A 19,664-nucleotide genomic window follows, 5' to 3' on the forward strand; every position below is an offset into this window, starting at 1 on the left:
GTTCCAATCCCAGCTCTGCCATTTGTCAGCTATGTGACTGTGGGCAAGTCACTTCACTTCTCTGTGCCTCAGTTACCTCATCTGTAAAATGGGGATGAAGACTGTGAGCCTCCCGTGGAACAACCCGATTACCCTTTATCTACCCTTAGTAGATACAGTGCCCTGATCATAGTAAGCGCTTAAATACCAACAGTATTATTATTATTAATGTACAGTTCGGCAACAGAGAGAGACGATCCCTGCCCAGTGACGGGCTCACAGTCTAACTGGGGGAGACAGACGGACCAAAACAAGACGACATCATCACGATCAATAGAATCAAGGGGATGGACACCTCACTGACAAATAAATAGGATAATAAATAGAGAGAAGTAGCGTGCTCAGTGTAAAGAGCCCGGGCTTGGGAGTCAGAGGTCATGGGTTCTAATCCCGGCTCCATCATTTATCAGCTGTGTGACTTTGGGCAAGTCACTTAACTTCTCTGTGCCTCAGTTACCTCATCCTCATCTGTAAAAAGGGGATTAAAACTGTGATTCCCCCTGTGGGACAACCTGATAACCTTGTATCCCCCCAGCGCTTAGAACAGTGATTTGCACATAGTAAGCACTTAACAAATACCACCATTATTTTACAGAAGCAGCGTGGCTCAGTGGAAAGGGCTCAGGCTTGGGAGTCAAAGGTCATGGGTTCGAATCCCGGCTCTGCCACTTGTCAGCTGTGTGACTGTGGGCGAGTCACTTCACTTCTCTGGGCCTCTGTTCCCTCATCTGTAAAATGGGGATTAAGATTGTGAGCCTCACGTGGGACAATCTGATTACCTTGTATCTCCCCCAGCGCTTCCAACAGTGCTGTGCACATAGTAAGCGCTTAACAAATACCAACATTATTATATAGAAATGAGCACAGTGGAAAGGAGAGGGGGAGGAGCAGGGGAAGGGGGAGGGAGCGGAGAGAAAAGGGAAGCTCGGTGTGGGAAGGCCTCGCGGAGGAGGTGAGCTCTCAGGAGGGCTTTGAAGAGGGGAAGAGAGTTAGTTTGGCGGAGGTGAGGAGGGAGGGCGTTCCAGAGGGAGGACGTGGGCCAGAGGCGATTCGGTGGGAGCCAGTCCTTGCTCAGGGGGCGGTGCTCTGGGCAGGGCGATGGAGGGGGCGTCCTCGGAGGGGGAGGCCGGCGTCCCGGCCCTCCGGTCTCTGGGCCTCCTCTCGCTGCTGGGCCTCCTCCCGCTGCTGGGCCTCCTCCGGCCGCTGAGGCCGAGGAGGCCTCCGGCCTTCCCCCCGGGCCCGCGGGGGCTCCCGATCCTCGGCAGCATCCCGTCCCTGGCCGCCTCCGCCCACCTGCCCCACGTCTACCTGGAGAAGCAGAGCCGGCTCTACGGCCAGGTAACAGTAGTCTGTCAATAGCATCCATCGAGCGCTTACTAGGGGCAGAGCACTGTACTAAGCGCTTGGAATGTACAGTTCGGCAACGGCTAGAAGCCATCCCTGCCCAACGACGGGCTCGCAGTCGAATCGATAACGATAAGGTAACGGCAGCGTGGCTTGGTGGAAAGAGCACGGGCTTGGGAGGCGGAGGTCACGCGTTCAAATCCCCGCCCTGCCACTTGATAGCTGTGTGACCGTGGGCAAGTCACTTCACTTGGCCTCAGTTACCTCATCTGTAAAATGGAGATTAAGACTGTGAGCCTCACGTGGGACAACCTGATTGCCCTGTATCTCCCCCAGCGCTTAGAACAGTGCTTGGCACATAGTAAGCGCTTAACAAATACCAACATTATTATTATTATTATTCTAAACGCCGGGGTACGATGCAAGGTTACCAGGTTGTCCCACGTGTGGTGGGGCGGGGGGGGGGGGTGGTGGTCACAGTCTTCATCCCCATTTTCCAGATGAGAAGTGACGTGGCTTTCCCAAGGTCACCCAGCAGACACGTGGCAGAGTGGGGATTAGAACCCACCTCCTCCGACTCCCAAACCCGGGCGCTTTGCGTTAGAGAAGCAGCGTGGCTCAGTGGAAAGAGCACGGGCTTGGCGGTCAGGTATCATGGGTTCGAATCCTGAATCTGTCACTTGTCAGCTGTGTGACTTTGGGCAAGTCTCCTCACTTCTCGGTGCCTCAGTTCCCTCACCTGTAAAATGGTGATTAAAACTGTGAGCCTCACGTGGGACAACCTGATTACCCTGTAATAATAATAATAATAATGTTGGTATTTGTTAAGCGCTTACTATGTGCAGAGCACTGTTCTAAGCGCAGGGGTAGATACAGAGTAATGAGGGTGCCCCACGTGAGGCTCAGAGTTAATCCCCATTTTACAGATGAGGTAACTGAGGCACAGAGAAGTGACGTGACTTGCCCAAAATCACACAGCTGACAAGTGGCAGAGCCGGGAGTCGAACTATCTACCCCAGCGCTTAGAATAGTGCTCTGCACATAGTAAACGCTTAACAATATACCAGCATTAAGCAGCGTGGCTCAGTGGAAAGAGCGCGGGCTTGGGAGTCAGAGGTCCCGGGTTCTAATCCCGGCTCCTCCGCTAGTCAGCTGTGTGACCTTGGGCAAGTCACTTAACTTCTCTGCGCCTCAGTTACCTCATCTGTCAAATGGGGATTAAAAAACTGTGAGCCCCAGGTGGGACAACCTGATCACCTTGTATCCCCCAGCGCTTAGAACAGTGCTTCGCACATAGTAAGCGCTTAACAAATACCACAATTTTTATTTTTATTTATTATTGTTATTAAAGCTATGCTGCTTCCATGCTGAGATCCGTGCCGGGAATTACTTTTGACACAAGCCTCCCTCCCACATACTCCTGTCCGAGGGTGATCCAGGCCGGGTTTTCCCACGGCCCCAGTCCCCGTTGGGGGGGGGGTGCCTGGGGCGAGAGCGTCCACGGGGGGGCGCCCTCTCCTCGCGCCCCTCGGCCTGGGGGGAAAAGACGCCGCCGGCCTCGCACCTTTTTTTTTCATGCTATTGGTGGAGCGCTTACTACGTGCCAGGCGCTGTGCTAAGTCCTTGGTAGATAATCATGATAATAATGATGGCATTTGTTAAGCGCTTATTATGTGCCAAGCACTTTCCTGAGCGCTGGAGAGGCTACAAGGTGATCAGGTTGTCCCAGGAGGGGCTCACAGTCTTCATCTCCATTTTACAGATGAGGGAACTGAGGCCCCGAGAAGTCAAGTGACTTGCCCAAAGTCACTCAGCTGACAAGCGGTGGAGCTAGGATTTGAACCCATGACCTCTGACAACCCGGCCAAGATACAAGGTGGGACAGTCCCTGTCCCACGTGGGGCTCAGCGTCTTAATCCCCATTTTCCAGATGAGGTAACTGAGGCCCGGAGAAGTGAAGCGGCTTGCCCACAGTCACACAGCTGACAAGTGGCAGACATCTTCTGACTCCCAAGCCCGTGCTCTTTCCACTAAGCCACACTGCTTCCCTGCCAGGAGCCATGCCAGAAATTAATTTTGTCACACACACACCCCCCCTCCTTCGCCACAGACAAGTGGCAAGGCGGGATTAGAATCCAGGAAGCAGCATGGCACAGGCCTGGGAGTCAGAAGGTCATGAGTTCTAATCCCGGCTCTGCCACTTGTCTACTGGGTGACCTTGGGCAAGTCACTTCACTTCTCTGTGCTGCAGTTACCTCATCTGTAAAGGGGGGATTGAGACTCTGAGCCCCACGTGGGATAGGGACTGTGTCCAACTTGATTTGCTGGTATCCACTCCAGCGCTTAGTACAGTGCCTGGCACTTAACACATACCATTATTATTTTTATTATTAGGTCCTTCTGACTCCCAGGCCCATGGTCTAATCCCTAGGTCGTGCTGTTTTTCTGTTTACTGAGTACTTACTATGTGCAGGGCGCTGTACTAGGCACCTAGGAGAGTGTAATACAGTAGAGTTAGTAGACAAGATCGCAGTCCAAAAGGAGTCTACGGTATAGAGGAGACGAAAGATAAAGCAAATTACGACCTCTCATTCATTCAGTCGTAGCTCTGTAGACTTCTGTTCCAAGTTCCTCAGACCCTGGGAAGGAGTACGATCTAGTGGACCACAGCTGCAGGGCTACAGAAGAAGTTTTAGAAACTCTGATCCCATGTACTAAATTGCTCCCCGCTACCCCGGCCTGAAAGGAAAACTATTGCAGCCACCAAAGGGGCCCTATTTTCAGCCAGAAGTATCTCAAGCCCTGAGAGAACCTGGTTTCCCCCATTTAGATTCTCACCATCTTTTCCCCAGCAACTTGTGACCGTATGAGCGGCTTTTCCCGTCATTTTCTTTCTTTCTTTCCCTAAGATCTTCAGCCTAGACCTCGGGGGGATCTTGGCGGTGGTTCTCAACGGCTACGACGTAATGAAAGAGTGTCTGGTTCAACAGAGCGAGGCTTTCGCGGACAGGCCTGCTCTTCCCCTCTTCAAGAAACTGACCGGAATGGGAGGTAGGTCGAAGGACAACAGTGGAGACAGTTGATGGGGATCATTTGGGCCAGCGAAGGGTGTCTTTAGGGCTCCTGCATTGTCTGGCAAGGCACTGAAGGTTTTGTGCAGAAATGAGAGACCCGCAAGCCCATGTGTGTGTGTGTGTTTAGCACTTACTATGTGTCCAACACTGTTCTGAGCCCTGGGGTAGGTACAAGTCATTAGGTTAGACACAGTCCCTGTCCTGCATGGGACTCACAGGCTAAGTGGGAGAGAGAACAAGTATCTCCATTTGACAGTTGAGGAAACTGAGGCAGAGAGAAGTGAAGTGCCCTGCCCAAGATCACACAGCAAGCGACTAGTAGAGCCGGGATTGGAACCCAGGCCCTTCTGACTCCCGGTCTGGACTCTCTCCACTGGGCCATGCTGCTGCCCTTACCTGGGCGGCTGTGAGTTTGGGGACCTCCAACTGCAGTGTTGGAGGCATTTGCTGGGGGTTTCATTGCAAGCTTGAAAAATGGCTCGCCGGGACCCCCTCCCCACCATCTCACTGTGAGGAGCCAGGACCTGCAGAGGTAGATAGCCGATTGGTTGTACTTATTGGGGTAGGATCTGGAGGAATCAGAACTTGAACATGCATGGGAATTTAGTGGCAAGGTGGTAGAATGGGGGGAAGACAAAGGGAGAAGTGGAAATCTGGGAGCACTGTGGGCTCTGCACATAGTAAGCGCTCAATAAATACTATTGAATGAATGAATGAATGGGCTAAAAGAAAGAGCATGGACTTGGGAGTCAGAGGACCTAGGTTTTAATCCTGGTTCTTCCCCGCTGCATGACCTAGGGCAAAAGTTTCCTTGGCAAAAAGAAGCAAGGACTGGTAGGCCAACAAGGTTCCAAAGTAGAGGGGCTCCCAACACATGAAAGACTGTAAGCCCGTCAGAGGGCAGGGACTGTCTCTATCGGTTACCGATTTGTACATTCCAAGCACTTAGGACAGTGCTCTGCACATAGTAAGCGCTCGATAAATACTATTGAATGAATGAATGAATAAAAAGGTCTTCCCCAAGGGTCCAGAGGCTGCAAGAAAGAAGAGAACAAGAGATCTCACCCACTGTTTTTTTATGCCAGTCAGCGTGGCTCAGTGGAAAGAGCCCAGGCTTGGGAGTCAGAGATCATGGGTTCGAATCCCACCTCTGCCACTTAGCTGTGTGACTGTGGGCAAGTCACTTCACTTCTCTGTGCCTCAGTTACCTCATCTGTAAAATGGGGATGAAGACTGTGAGCCTCAAGTGGGACCACCTGATTACCCTGTATCCACCCCAGAGCTTAGAACAGTGCTCAGCACATAGGAAGCGCTTAACAAATACCAACATTACATTAGGAGGGAAGCAGCATGGCTCAGTGGAAAGAGCCCGGGCTTGGGAGTCAGAGGTCGCGGGTTCTAACCCCAGCTCTGTCGCTTGTCAGCTGGGTGACTTTGAGCAAGTCACCGAACTTCTCTGTGCCTCAGTTACCTCATCTGTAAAATGGGGGTTAAAACTGTGAATCCCATGTGGGACAACCTGATGACTTTGTATCACCCCCCAGTGCTTAGAACAGTGCTGTGCACATAGTAAGCACTTAACAAATGCCATTGTTATTATTATGGTATTTACAAATAGTAATAATAACAATTTTGGTATTGTTAAGTGCTTACTATGTGCCAGGCACTGTACTGAGTACTGGAATAGATACAAGTTAATTATGTTGGACACAGTCCCTGTCTCACATAAGGCTCACAATCTTAGTCCCCATTTTACAGATGAGGGAACTGAGGCACAGAGAAGTGACTGGCCCAAAGTCACACAGCAGGCAAATGGCAGAAGCAGGATTAGAACTCAGGTCCTTCTGACTCCTAGACCCGTGCTTCATCCACTAAGCCACGCTGCCTCTCCTCTCTTAAAGATCCCTATCCCCAGAGCATCTGAGGGATGCAAGTCCCTTGGCTTCAACGAAAGGTAGTTTCCTAAGGGACAATTTCTTACTTCCCCTAATCAATCCATCAATCAATCAATGGTATTTATTGAGTGCTTACTATGTGCAGAGCACTGTACTAAACACTTGGGGGAGAACAATACAACAGAATTAGTACTTTCCCTGCCCAAAATGAGTTTTTATTCCAAATGGAGAGGCAGACAATATTAATAAAGAAATGATTTATACTACATAGTTTAAAGCTATGTACATAAGTGCTGCGCAGTTGGGAGTGGGGGCAGAGATCAAGCGTCCAAAGATCACAGAACCAAGTGCATAAAAGTCAGGGAATGTGTCTGTTTATTGTGCAGCTGGAGGATTGGGGAGGCAGTCACCAATACTATTGCTGATTGCCCACTTTCCCGGGGTGGGGTGTCCAAGCCCATGATGCGGAATTGTACTTTCCAAGCGCTCAGTACAGTGCTCTGCACGTGGTAAGCGCTCAGTAAATAATATTGAATGAATGAAGGAAAAAGCACTTCTGTGAGGGGGCAGGAGCAGGTGCAGGAGCATCGGAGTTGTCGTTGGTTTATGGTTTCGGTTAAGCACTTCCTGTGTGCCGGGCACTGTACTAAGAGCCGGGCTATCGAGGCTTAAGTGGGAAGAGTACGGGCTTGAGAGTCAGAGGACATGAGTTCTAATCCTGACTCCGTCATTTGTCTGCTGTGAGACCTCGGGCAAATTGCTTCTCTGCCTCAGTGACCTCATCTGGAAAATGGGGATTTACTGTGAGCCCCATGTGGGACAAACTGATGACCTTGTATCTACCCCAGCACTTAGAACAGTGCTTGGCACATAGTAAGTGCTTAACAAATACCATCATTATCATTATTACAAGTTAAGTGGGACGCAGTCTTAATCCCCGTTTTACAGATGGGGTAACTGAGGCCCGGAGAAGTGAAGTGACTAGCCCAAGGTCATACGACAGGCAAGTAGTAGAGCGGGGATTTGAATCCAGGTCCTTCTGACTCTCAGGTGAGCCTCACGTGGGACAATCTGATTACCCTGTATTTACCCCAGTGCTTAGAACAGTGCTCTGCACATAGTAAGCACTTAACAGATACCAACATTATTATTTATCCACTAGGCCATGCTGCATCTGTGCTCACACAGTCATTCTGCTAGTATGAAATGAATTTTGCTGTTATACTTTCTTCATCTGGTGCCAGGAACTAACAGAGCTTTTTTTGTTTGAATCAGATATTATTTAGCTGGAGTCATGAAAAGGTGAACCTTTCCTCATCAAGGTGAAATGACCAAGACCAATCTTAGACTATTGAGCTGTCCATTGCCATGGTAGCCGGAACAAAATAATCAGAATAGAGGTAGATTTTGAAAGCTCTATAGATTGTTGTTCCAAGTTCCCCAGAACCTAGGAAACAGTGTGGTCTAGTGGATAGCGCACAAGCCTGGGAGCCAGAAGGACCTGGGTTCTATTCCTGACTCTGCCACTTGTCTGCTGTGAGACCTTGGGCAAGTCACTTCACTTGTCTGTGCCTCAGTTACCTCATCTGTAAAATGGGGATTAAGACTCTGAGCTCCATGTGAGTCAGGAACTGCATCCAACCTGATTTCCTTGTATCTACCACAGTGCTTAAAACACTGCGTGGAACATAGTAAGTTCTTAACAGATACCATAAAAAAAAAAGAGTTCACTCCCAGGATCCCTAGGCCTCTGGTGTCCACAGTGAGGAAACTGAGATTTCCAACCATTCTTTCCCTCCTGCCTTCTTCAAGGCATGAATGCCTCAGGACAAAACAGTGGCGATCCATTAATCAAGCCTGAGCTTAAGTTAGTTGAAGGGTGAGGTGTTGGGCTTTCAGACTGTGGACTGGCATCTATTTGCCTTATGTAGAAGGGAGAGGCGGAGGAGGGGGTGGCTTTTATTGTAGTTGTCTTGAAATTCTTGATCTGATAGTGGTTCTAAATGTGATTCTCCATCCTCCTCCTTGGTCTTTCAGTAGCGGTCACCCACTGGCGTTCAGAAGGCCGGTATTCACATTCCTGGGCAGTGCTAATTCAGTTCTGCTGCTACGTAAGATTTTAAGTCGGACCTAAAATCAAGCCATTTACTCGTCCCTTTGGGGTCCGGCTTGGCGATATCGTGAGGCAAGTCACGGCCTAGTGGATACAGTACAGGCCTGGAAGTCAGGCCTGGGTTCTAATCCCTGCTCCGCCATGTCTGCTGAGTGACCTGAGGCAAGTCACTCAAGTTCTCTGAGCCTCAGTTACCTCAACTGTAAAATGGGGATTGAGTGTGTGAGTCCCACGTGGAACAAGGACTATGGCCAACCCAATTTGCTTGTCCATTCAATAGTATTTATTGAGCGCTTACTATGTGCAGAGCACTGTACTAAGCACTTGGAATGTACAAATCGGCAACAAATAGAGACAGTCTCTGCCCATTGATGGACTTACAGTCTAATCGACGGGCTTACAGTCTAATTACTACAGTGCCTGGCACAGAGTAAGCACTTAACAAATACCACTATTATCATTTTTATTGTCCTCATTGTGTCACACACATGACAAGCCATGGGGGGGGACTGTCCATATATAGTTGCCTTTAATAATAATAATTGATAATTATGGTATTTGTTAAGCACTTACTACGTGCCAGTCACTGTACTAAGTACTAGAGTAGATACAAGCTATTTGGGTTGGACAGAGTCCCTGTCCCACACGGGGCTCACAGTCTCAATCCCCATTGTACAGATGAGGTAACTGAGGCACAGAGAAGTAAAGTGACTTGCCCAAGGTCACATAGCAATGTCAATCAATAAATGTCAAGTATCAAGTGCTTACTTTGTGCAGAACATTGTACTAAGCGCTTGGGAGAGTACAATACAACAGAGTTGGTAGACATGCTCCGTGCCCACAACGAGCTTGCAGTCTTGAATGGGAGGAGGTTTCCAGGAGTCCAGGTGTCCAGATGGTTCAGGAAGATTATTTGCAAGTAATAATGGGTTAAAATTTCTTGCAAAAACCTTCCTCTGAGGCTTACTCAACTCCAGATACGGACTCGGATGGACAGAACATCGCAGACTAGCCGTGAACAGCTTCCGCTCTTTCGGATGGGGGCAGAAATCCTTCCAAACCAAGATGGCCACGGAAGTCAAGTACTTCCTCTCGGCGGTGGCCACTTACAAAGGCACCCCTTTCGATCCCAAGCAGCTGGTCACCGGCGCCGTCTCCAACGTGTCGAACGTGATCCTCTTCGGAGGCCGTTTCTCGTACGAGGACGCGGGGTTCCGGCGCATGATGGAGATGTTCAGCGAGAACGTGGAGCTGGCGGCCAGCCCCACGGCTTTCCTCTACAACGCCTTCCCGGCCATGGGCCTGCTGCCCTTCGGGAAGCACCAGCGGCTATTTGAGAACGCCGCCAGGGTCTATGACTTCCTCTCGGGGATTATCGAGAGGGTCTCGGGCAACAGGTGGCCCCGGTCGCCTAAGCATTTCATCGACGCCTACCTGGACGAGATGGATCGAGAGGGAAAGGATCCCGACTCCACTTTGTCCAGGGAAAACCTGATTTTCGCCTTGGGCGAACTCATTATAGCAGGGACGGAAACCACCACTAACGTCCTGAGATGGGCTGTTCTTCTCATGGCGCTTTACCCCAACATTCAAGGTGAGCCTTTCAATGCCGGTTCTTTTTGTTGTTTTTTCATGGTATCTGTCGAGCGCTTACTCTGTGTTTGGAACTGTTCTAAGCATTAAGTTGGATACAAAGTAATCAGGTTGGACACAGTCCATTTCCCACAAGGGGCTCACAGTCTTCATCCCTATTTTACAGATGAGGTATGGCTTTTCCGGAAGCATTTGGTTGAGTGGGTGGAAGGGTTTACTTGAGCTTCAGAGAGTTGAAATAATATTTATTAAGCTTTTACTATGTGCCAAACACTGTACTATGAGCTGGGAAAGTACGCATATTAAAGATAGGCTAAATCCCTTACCCTTGAGGGGCTCACAAGCTAAAAATAATGTGATTCTGGGAGGTTGACGGTGTATATATTTATATCTTTGTCTTTCATATTGGAAGATGATATATGCACCTTGAAATTTCCCCATGGGGATGTGTGTGGCTAGTAAAGGCAGAGGGGCACGACAGCCCTGGCCATATTGGACACACAAAAACGTTGTCACTTGTGGTGATGTACTTTGTTTGTAGTGCCTGGCCTCGTTTTCTCTCTTTTTGTAATTGATGGTATTTATTAAGATCTCACTGTGTGCCAAGCACTGTCCCGGAGTAAATTCAAGCTAATCAGGTTGGATGCAGTCCCTGTCCCACATGGGGCTTACAGTCTTAATCCCCATTTTACAGATGAGGGAACTGAGGCACAGAGAAGTTGAGTGATTTGCCCTAGGTCTCACAGCAGACAAGAGTAGCCGAGTCAGGTTTGGAACCCAGGTCCTTCCGACTCCCCGACCCTTGGTCCATCCACTAAGCCACACTGCTCTTTTGCCACCTTGACTCTTTTTTCATAAGAAACTTTTGTTCAAAGAGAATGACTCCCTTCTTGATGAACAGTGTGCCATGCAGGTCTGTCCTCAGGAATTGCCTCCCACTTTTCAGTTGGGATACAACCCTGCCTGAGGTAGGGATCGTCTCTGTTGCCGAATTGTGGTTTCCAAGCGCTTAGTCCTGTGCTCTGCACACAGTAAGCACTCAATAAGTATGATTGAATCAACAAATGAACCTTGAAAATGCTTCCTTTTCCCTCCTCGCTTTTGGTTTCCCAATTTCATCTCTCTCTGCCGCAGTTGCTTCCCTAGCCTTCTGTCATTCGGTCTTTTCATGTGTCTCACCCAGAGTTAGATGCATTAAGGCGAGCAACAGTTACACAAGGAAGGCAAAACACAAGAGGAAAGCAACATACAGTTCCGAAGAACAGTGTGGTCTAATGGATAGCGCCCGGGCCTGGGAGTCAGCAGGACCTGGGTTCTGATCCCAGCTCTGCCACTCATCTGCTGTGTGACCCTGGGCAAGTCGCTTCACTTCTCTACGCCTCAGTTCCCTTATCTGTAAAATGAGGATTAAGACTATTAGCCCCATGTGGGTCATGGACTGTGTCCATCCTGATTAGCTTGTATCTACCCAGTGCTTAGTACAGTGCCTGATACATAATAAGAGCTTAACAGATACCATGAAATGATAATAAATTTAAAAAAGACAAATTCATGAATAAATACCATAGGAGTTATTCATTCATTCATTCATTCATTCAATAGTATTTATTGAGCACTTACTATGTGCAGAGCACTGTACTAAGCGCTTGGGATGAACAGGTCGGCAACAGAGACAGTCCCTGCCGTTTGACGGGCTTACGGTCTAATCGGGGGAGATGGACAGACGAGAACAATGGCAATAAATAGAGTCGAGGGGAAGAACATCTCGTAAAAACAATGGTAACTAAATAGAATCGAGGCGATGTACAATTCATTAACAAAATAAATAGGGTAACGGAAATATATACAGTTGAGCGGACGAGTACAGTGCTGTGAGGAGGGGAAGGGAGAGGTGGAGGAGCAGAGGGAAAGGGGGAAAAGAGGGTTTAGCTGCGGAGAGGTGAAGGGGGGGCGGTAGAGGGAGTAGAGGGAGAAGGGAGCTCAGTCTGGGAAGGCCTCTCGGAGGAGGTGAGCTTTAAGTAGGGTTTTGAAGAGGGAAGAGAATCAGTTTGGCGGAGGTGAGGAGGGAGGGCGTTCCGGGACCGCGGGAGGACGCGGCCCGGGGGTCGACGGCGGGATGAGCGAGACCGAGGGACGGCGAGGAGGTGGGCGGCGGAGGAGCGGAGCGTGCGGGGTGGGCGGTAGAAAGAGGGAAGGGAGGAGAGGTAGGAAGGGGCGAGGTGATGGAGAGCCTCGAAGCCTAGAGTGAGGAGTTTTTGTTTGGAGCGGAGGTCGATAGGCAACCACTGGAGTTGTTTAAGAAGGGGAGTGACATGCCCAGATCGTTTCTGCGGGAAGATGAGCCGGGCAGCGGAGTGAAGAATAGACCGGAGCGGGGCGAGAGAGGAGGAAGGGAGGTCAGAGAGAAGGCCGACACGGTAGTCTAGCCGGGATATAACGAGAGCCCGTAGCGGTAAGGTAGCCGTCTGGGTGGGGAGGACAGGGCGGATCTTGGCGATATTGTAGAGGTGAAACCGGCAGGTCTCGGTAACGGATAGGATGTGTGGGGTGAACGAGAGAGACGAGTCAAGGATGACAGCGAGATCGCGGGCCCGAGAGACGGGAAGGACGGTCGTGCCATCCACGGTGATAGAGAAGTCTGGGAGAGGACCGGGTTCGGGAGGGAAGATGAGGAGCTCAGTCTCGCTCATGTTGAGTTTTAGGTGGCCGACATCCGGGTGGAGACGTCCCGGAGGCGGGAGGAGATGCGAGCCCGAAGGGAGGGGGAGAGGATGGGGCGGAGATGTAGATCTGCGTGTCATCTGCGTAGAGATGGTAGTCAAAGCCGTGAGAGCGAATGAGTTCGCCGAGGGAGTGAGTGTAAATGGAGAACAGAAGAGGGCCGAGAACTGACCCTTGAGGAACTCCAACAGTTAAAGGATGGGAGGGGGAAGAGGCTCCGGCGAAGGAGACCGAGAATGACCGGCCAGAGAGGTGAGAGGAGAACCGGGAGAGGACGGAGTCCGTGAAGCCGAGGTGAGATAAGATATGGAGGAGGAGGGGATGGTCGACAGTGTCAAAGGCAGCAGAGAGGTCAAGGAGGATCAGAATGGAGTAGGAGCCATCGGATCTGGCAAGAAGGAGATCACGGGTGACCTTAGAGAGAGCAGTCTCGGTAGAGCGGAGGGGACGGAAGCCAGATCGGAGGGGGTCTAGGAGAGAATGGGAGTTAAGGAATTCTAAGCATCGACCGTAGACGACTCGTTCTAGGATTTTGGAAAGGAAGGGTAGTAGGGAGATAGGGCGATAACTGGAGGGGGAAGTGGGGTCGAGAGCGGGTTTTTTTAGGATGGGGGAGACGTGGGCATGTTTGAAGGCAGCGGGGAAGGAGCCCTTGGAGATTGAGTGGTTAAAAATAGAAGTTAAGGAAGGTAGGAGGGCAGGGGCGATGGTTTTAATAAGGTGAGAGGGAATGGGGTCCGAGGCGCAGGTGGAGGGGGTGGCACTTGCGAGGAGGGAGGAGATCTCCTCTGAGGATACTGCAGGGAAGGGGTTACAGTTCCATGTTCCTCACCGCCCTGGCAGGGCTGGTAAGAGCCCGACAACCATTACAACAGCCACATTCTCTCGTTCCCCAGTCCTGGCATCATAAAAGTTCAAGCTCCCCTCTCCCTGTCCCAGTGGAAAAACCAGGGTGGCGCCAAATGTTGAAGGAAATCGTGCCTGCAACGGGGCCTTCTGGGTAGGGGGCTCACACCTAAGGACCAGGGGAGCAGGGATAATAAGAACAACGACAACATATGTGGTATTTGTTATGCATTTACTATGGGCTAAGCACTGTTCTAAGCACCGGCATAGATACAAGATAATCAGGTCGGACACCATTCCTGTCCTACGTGGAGCTCACGGGCTAAGTTGGAGAGAGAACTGGGAATGAACCTCTATTTTACAGATGAGAAAATGGAGGCCAAGAGAAGTGAAGTGACTTGCTCTTGATCACCTAACAGGCAAGTGGCAGAGCTGGGATTAGAACCCAGGTCCTCTGATGCTCAGGCTTGTGCTCTTCCCTCCAGGCCACATTGTATTCTTCAGTGCTTTTTTCACCACCCAGTAGACCAGAGTGATGCTATTCCCAGGTCAGTCATCTGAGAATTGCTTCATCCCTGCCACATTTTCTTCTGCCACAGGCCAAGTTCAGAAGGAGATCGATCAACGGGTGGGCCCAGACAGAGCCCCTACTTTGGAAGACAAACCCCAAATGCCATATACGGAGGCGGTTTTGCACGAAGTCTTGCGGTTCTGCAATATAGTTCCGCTAGGGATTTTCCACGCCACTTCTAAAGATACAGTCATTCGTGGTTACTCCATTCCTCAAGGGACCATGGTAATTACAAACCTGTATTCCGTTCACTTTGATGAAAAGTACTGGCGAAACCCAGAGGTGTTTTACCCCGAGCGATTTCTGGACAGCAGGGGCCAGTTTGTCAAGAACGAAGCGCTGATTCCCTTCTCACTAGGTAAGAGAGCACTTTCAATCAATCAATCAATCAATTCTATTGAGCGCTTCCTATGCGCAGGACACTATACTAAGCACGTGGGAGAGTATGGCTCAACAATGTAACAGACACTTTCTCAGCTCACAGCGAGCTTACAATCTAGAGGGAGAGATGTTGATGGAAGTAAATTACGGACATGAACACAAGTACTGTGGGACTTGTGGGAAGGTGGTGGTAAGGAGAGCAAGTCAGGATGACGAGGAAACGAGGGCTTAGTCAGGGAAGGCCTCTTGAAGAAGATGTGCTTTCAGTAATACTTAGAGAGGGCAAGAAGGGATGTCTGTCAGTTATGAAACGGGAGGGCGTTCCAGGCCGGAGGCAGGGTGTGGGTGAGAAGTCGGAGGCGAGATAATAATGTAATTATGGTATCTGTCAAGCGTTATGTACCAGCCACAGTATTAAGTGCTGGGGTGGATACAAGTAAATCGGATTGGGCACAGTCCCCGTCCCAGTCCCCATTTTACAGATGAGGGAACTGAGGCCCAGAGAAGTGAAGCGACTTGCCTAAGGTCACACAGCAGACAAGTGGCAGAGCTGGGATTAGAACCCAAGACCTTCTGACTCCCAGGCCCGTGCTCTGTCCACTCTGCCACGCTGCTTTCCTAGAGGAGATAGACGAGACTGAGGACAGTGAGTCGGTTTGGAACGGCGAGGCTGGCAGCACATTTGGATTTAGGGTTGCCTGCTTGAGCTGATGTGGAAGAACTGGCAGATTCTGAAACTGCTGCTCGTTTGATGGTGAAATGGGCCAGACCCCTCTCCAATCACATCTCCCAAGGAACAGATTTGCTTCAAGTATTTTAACTTGCTTTTACCTATCGAAGGCAGAAACTCTGGGGCGGTAATGAGAAAAAGTTGGAGAGTTTCTCTGCCTGCCGTTTCCTCATTAAAAATGCAAAGTTTGCTTAGAAAATTTGTAGCAGCAGGGAGCTTTGCTGGACCTGGAGGCTGCTTGCTGTATTTTTTATCACATGGTGGGCTTATTTAGCTCAGTCTTCAGCGGGTGGGGAGGGGGTCTAAAAGCCTGGTGAAACAGGCCTGTTCCTCCAGGCGGCATGGCCAAATGGGAAGAGGACAGGACTGAGAATCAAGAGACCCGGGTCCCAGTCTCGGTTCCGCTACTTACCCGCTGTGTGACCTTGGGCAAGTCACTTAACTTCTCTGTTCCCGTTTCCTCATCTGTCAAATGGGAATGATCGACGGTGAACCCCCTGGGAGACAGGGACTGTGAATGATCTGATGATCCTGTATCTACCCCAGCCCTTAGCACAGTGCTTGGCACATAGTAAGCGCTTAGTAAACACCATGATTGTTGAAGGGCTGTGGTGAGGTTCTGGGTCTGGCTCTGCCATCACCACAGTGACTGTCCTTGCGTAAGTCACATAAAGCACTCAATCAATTGCATTTATTGAGCGCTTACTGTATGCAGAGCACTGTACCAAGCACTTGGGAGAGTACAGTTTAACAATGTAACAGAGACAGTCCCTGCCCACAGTGAGCTAATAATAATAATAATCGTGGTATTTGTTAAGCCTTTACTGTGTGCCAGGCACTGTACTAAGCACTGGGATGGAAACAAGGAAATCAGGTTGGACACAGTCCCTGTCCCACAAGGGGCTCCCCATTTTACAGGTGAGGGAACTGAGGCTCAGAGAAATGAAGTGACTCGCCCAAGGCCACACAGCAGACAAGTGGCAGAGCCGGGATTAGAACCCATGATCTTCTGATTCCCAGGCCTGTGGTCTATCCACTAGGCCCTTGCTGCTTCCCTGGGCTTACAGTCTAATAATAATGATAATGTTGGTATTTGTTAAGCGCTTATTATGTGCAGAGCACTGTTCTAAGCACTGGGGTAGATACAGAATAATCAGGTTGTCCCACATGAGACTCGCAGTTAATCCCCATTTTACAGATGAGGTAACTGAGGCACAGAGAAGTGAAGTGACTTCCCACAGTCACACAGCTGACAAGTGGCAGAGCCGGGACTCGAACCCATGACCTCTGATTCCCAAGTCTGGGCTCTTTCCACTGAGCCACGCTCCTTCTCTAATCTAGAGGGCAGAGCGTGGAGCCCGGCCCTGCCAGAGCTCCGCCGGGCTGGGGAGAAGGTCCAGGTAACCCCAGGGGGTTCCCATCCCTCACCGATTCCCACACAGCCAACCAGGGTGGGGGCAGCTTGTACTTGGCCTCCTCAGGAGATCAGTGGCTCCTGGCTGGGGGAATGGGAGGGGAGCTCCGGCCAAATCCACGGGCCCCAGATGAAGCCCTCACCTCCCCCAGCAATCGGGCTCCCCTTCCGGCCAGCAGAGCGGCACTTGATCCCAACCAGCTGCATCCCCTCGACCCCCCCAGGACCTCAGTTGGAAGTCCACGCTTGCCAAGGGAGCGCAGCTGAACGGCTTCTCGAGTTGGGCCATGGGCCCATGGTGCTAGCCCTAGGGGCAGCGTCGGGGAGGGCCAGATGGGAGGACTCCTTTTAGGCCGCCGGACAGGCCCGATTTCTTGTTTTGCCTGGGGAACAATTCGCGGCCATTTAGTGGGGAATCGTTGAGATCCTCTGGATAGGTGTGTTCCTAGGAACCCTGGCTCCTTTGTCCGATTGTGGGTGCTGCTTTTGTACCCCAAAAGCCTAATCGTTCAGGTTGAGGCCTGGCCTTGATCTTTCCTTGGGATCAAAAGAACAATTGGAAACTTCTAGCCCTTTGCTAGACGTCAGTTCCTGGCGGGGGGAAGCAGTCATGGGCCCTTTACCTCTGGGGATACGTAAGACTTCGGCCTCAAGAACACCAGAGAACACCTGGTCCAGCAAGCTTCCTGCCCGAGAGGCCCTCGTGAGCTCAGAGTGACCAAGGTTTGGGAATTATGCCTTCAATTACTTATTTAATAATAATAATAATAGTATTTGTTAAGCACTTACTACGTGTCAAGCACTGCACCAAGCACTGGGGGAGATACCAGCTAATCTAGTTGGACACGGTCCATATCCCACATGGGGCTCACAGCATTAATCCCCATATTACCACCGTGGTAACCGAGGAAAGAGAAGTGACTCGCCCAAGGTCACGTGGTCGAAACGTGGCAGAGCCGGTATTAGAACCTAGATCTTTCTGACTCCCAGGTCCATGCTCTATCCGCTAAGCCTCGCTGCTTACGTCTTGAAACCTCTCTCCGTGACACTCGAAACACTCTGAGGACAGGACAGGAGGCTGTCGCTTTCTACAAGAATGAACCACTGCAACTTCTGGAAAGCATTTTCAATCGTTTCCTCTTCTCTCTAGGAAAAAGGCACTGTCTTGGAGAACAGCTGGCCCGGATGGAGATGTTCCTGTTTTTCACCGGCCTACTTCAACAATTTCACTTACGCTTTCCTAACGAGCCGGTCTCCCCCCTCAAGCCGAAGTTAGGCATGACCTTGCAGCCCCGGCCCTATCTCATCTGTGCTGAGAAACGGTGATGGCGGCCGGCTCCGATAACAAGACCGAAAGCTCGTTGTGGGCACGGAACGTGTCCACCGACTCTAGCGTAGTGGACTCTCCTAAGGGCTTAGCACAGTGCTCTGCGCACAGTAAGCGCTCGACAAATACCATTGACCGATGCCACGAAAAAGACTTAGAGAATCAACGTTTGGGAACCGCACCTTAAATTGTCTTGCCTCGACCTGTCTGCCGCCTAAAGCGGTGTCTGAGATCTGAGCAAAAGCCACAGCAGCACGGGGCCGTGGGAGGCAGAGAATGGGTTTTCAAATACCGGAATAGAGAAAAGCCATGTCAACTTTGATGTTGTCCTATATAGAAGAGATCTTTTCTCCTATTCTTAAAACACTAGGGAGTCTTTACAGGGAATGACTCGATAGGAATAAATGAAGACCTGATGAATATTGATGTTGACAAAATGCCTGAAACAATGGTCACGGTTTCGTAGGCCTAGCTTCCTTTAAGGAACCTGCATAAATTGAAAGTGCTGTACAATGATTTCAGTTGCTCAAACTACTAAAATCACACGGATCATAATATCAAAAGCTTGAAGAAGCAGCAGCAGCAGCAGCAGCAGCAGGTGGCCTGTTCCACCAACCCCAAGTAGCCTGGCTGCTTAAAAATGTGTGTACAATATACAGAATCAAAAACGTGTAAGACACCAAAAAGATCAAATGCCCTTTATTCACTTGTCTATCAGTGCGAGGGAACATGTCTACCAACGCTGTTGTATCGCACTCTCGCAAGCGATTAGTACAGCGCTCTGCACATAGTATGTATTCAGTAAATTCCATTGACTGCAAGTTTGACCCTTATCCTTCAAGCGGATGGTTCTGTTGACTATTAAAAGGACCTCTCCCTTTCAATAGGCTGCTAAGGCCACTTGACCTTTGCCTTGCCTTGTCCCCACTCCACTGCCTAAAGTTTGGTTTCTGGGCACCCTCTGGCCCTTAAGACTTTCAATCATCCACGTTTACTAAGCACCATGTGCAGAGCACCGTGCTACGTCAGCTGTGTGATGTTGGGCAAGTCACTTCACTTCTCTGTGCCTCAGTTCCCTCATCTGTAAAATGGGGATGAAGTCTGTGAGCCCCACGTGGGACAACCTGATTGCCTTGCATCTACCCCAGCACTTAGAACAGTGCCTGGCACATAGTAAACGCTTAACAAATACCAACATTATTATTATTAAGCCCTTGGGACGGCACAGTGTAACAGTTGGTAGACAGGTTCCCTGCCCATAACGACCTTAGAGTCTAGAAGGGGAGACGGTCTTTAATATAAATTCATCACCGAAATGTACATAGGTGCTGTGGGGGTGGGGATGGGGGGAGAGGGGAGGAAATGGAGCAAATCCAAATGTGAGGGCGATGCAGAAGGGAGTGGGAGAAGAGAAAAGGAGGGTTTAGTCAGAGAAGTCCTCTTGGAGAAGATGTGGCTTAGTGGAAAGAGCACGGGCTTTGGAGTCAGGGCTCATGAGTTCGAATCCCAGCTCTGCCACTTGTCAGCTGTGTGACTGTGGGCGAGTCACTTAACTTCTCTGTGCCTCAGTTCCCTCATCTGTAAAATGGGGATTAAGACTGTGAGCCCCACGTGGG

General features: G+C 50.3%; 1 protein-coding gene across 1 annotated transcript; it reads left to right on the plus strand.

Moving 5' to 3' along the window:
• The first annotated feature begins 1,129 nt into the window (after nt 1-1,129).
• LOC100088947 (vitamin D 25-hydroxylase) lies at nt 1,130-18,734 on the plus strand. Its single transcript, XM_029059225.2, has 5 exons — nt 1,130-1,377; nt 4,293-4,434; nt 9,427-10,059; nt 14,225-14,554; nt 17,872-18,734. The coding sequence occupies exons 1-5, from the start codon at nt 1,138-1,140 to the stop codon at nt 18,045-18,047; spliced, it is 1,521 nt and encodes a 506-aa protein (XP_028915058.1). The 5' UTR covers nt 1,130-1,137; the 3' UTR covers nt 18,048-18,734.
• The last annotated feature ends 930 nt before the right edge of the window (nt 18,735-19,664 follow it).

This window comes from Ornithorhynchus anatinus, chromosome 3 (assembly GCF_004115215.2).
Source record: "Ornithorhynchus anatinus isolate Pmale09 chromosome 3, mOrnAna1.pri.v4, whole genome shotgun sequence".
In the NCBI taxonomy this organism is placed as follows: domain Eukaryota; kingdom Metazoa; phylum Chordata; class Mammalia; order Monotremata; family Ornithorhynchidae; genus Ornithorhynchus; species Ornithorhynchus anatinus.

Coding starts and splice junctions, on each gene's coding strand:
- LOC100088947 (XM_029059225.2), top strand. CDS start 1,138: ATGGAGGGGGCGTCCTCGGAGGGGGAGGCCGGCGTCCCGGCCCTCCGG. Junction 1,378..4,292: donor AGAGCCGGCTCTACGGCCAG/GTAACAGTAGTC, acceptor TCTTTCCCTAAG/ATCTTCAGCCTAGACCTCGG. Junction 14,555..17,871: donor GCTGATTCCCTTCTCACTAG/GTAAGAGAGCAC, acceptor TCTTCTCTCTAG/GAAAAAGGCACTGTCTTGGA.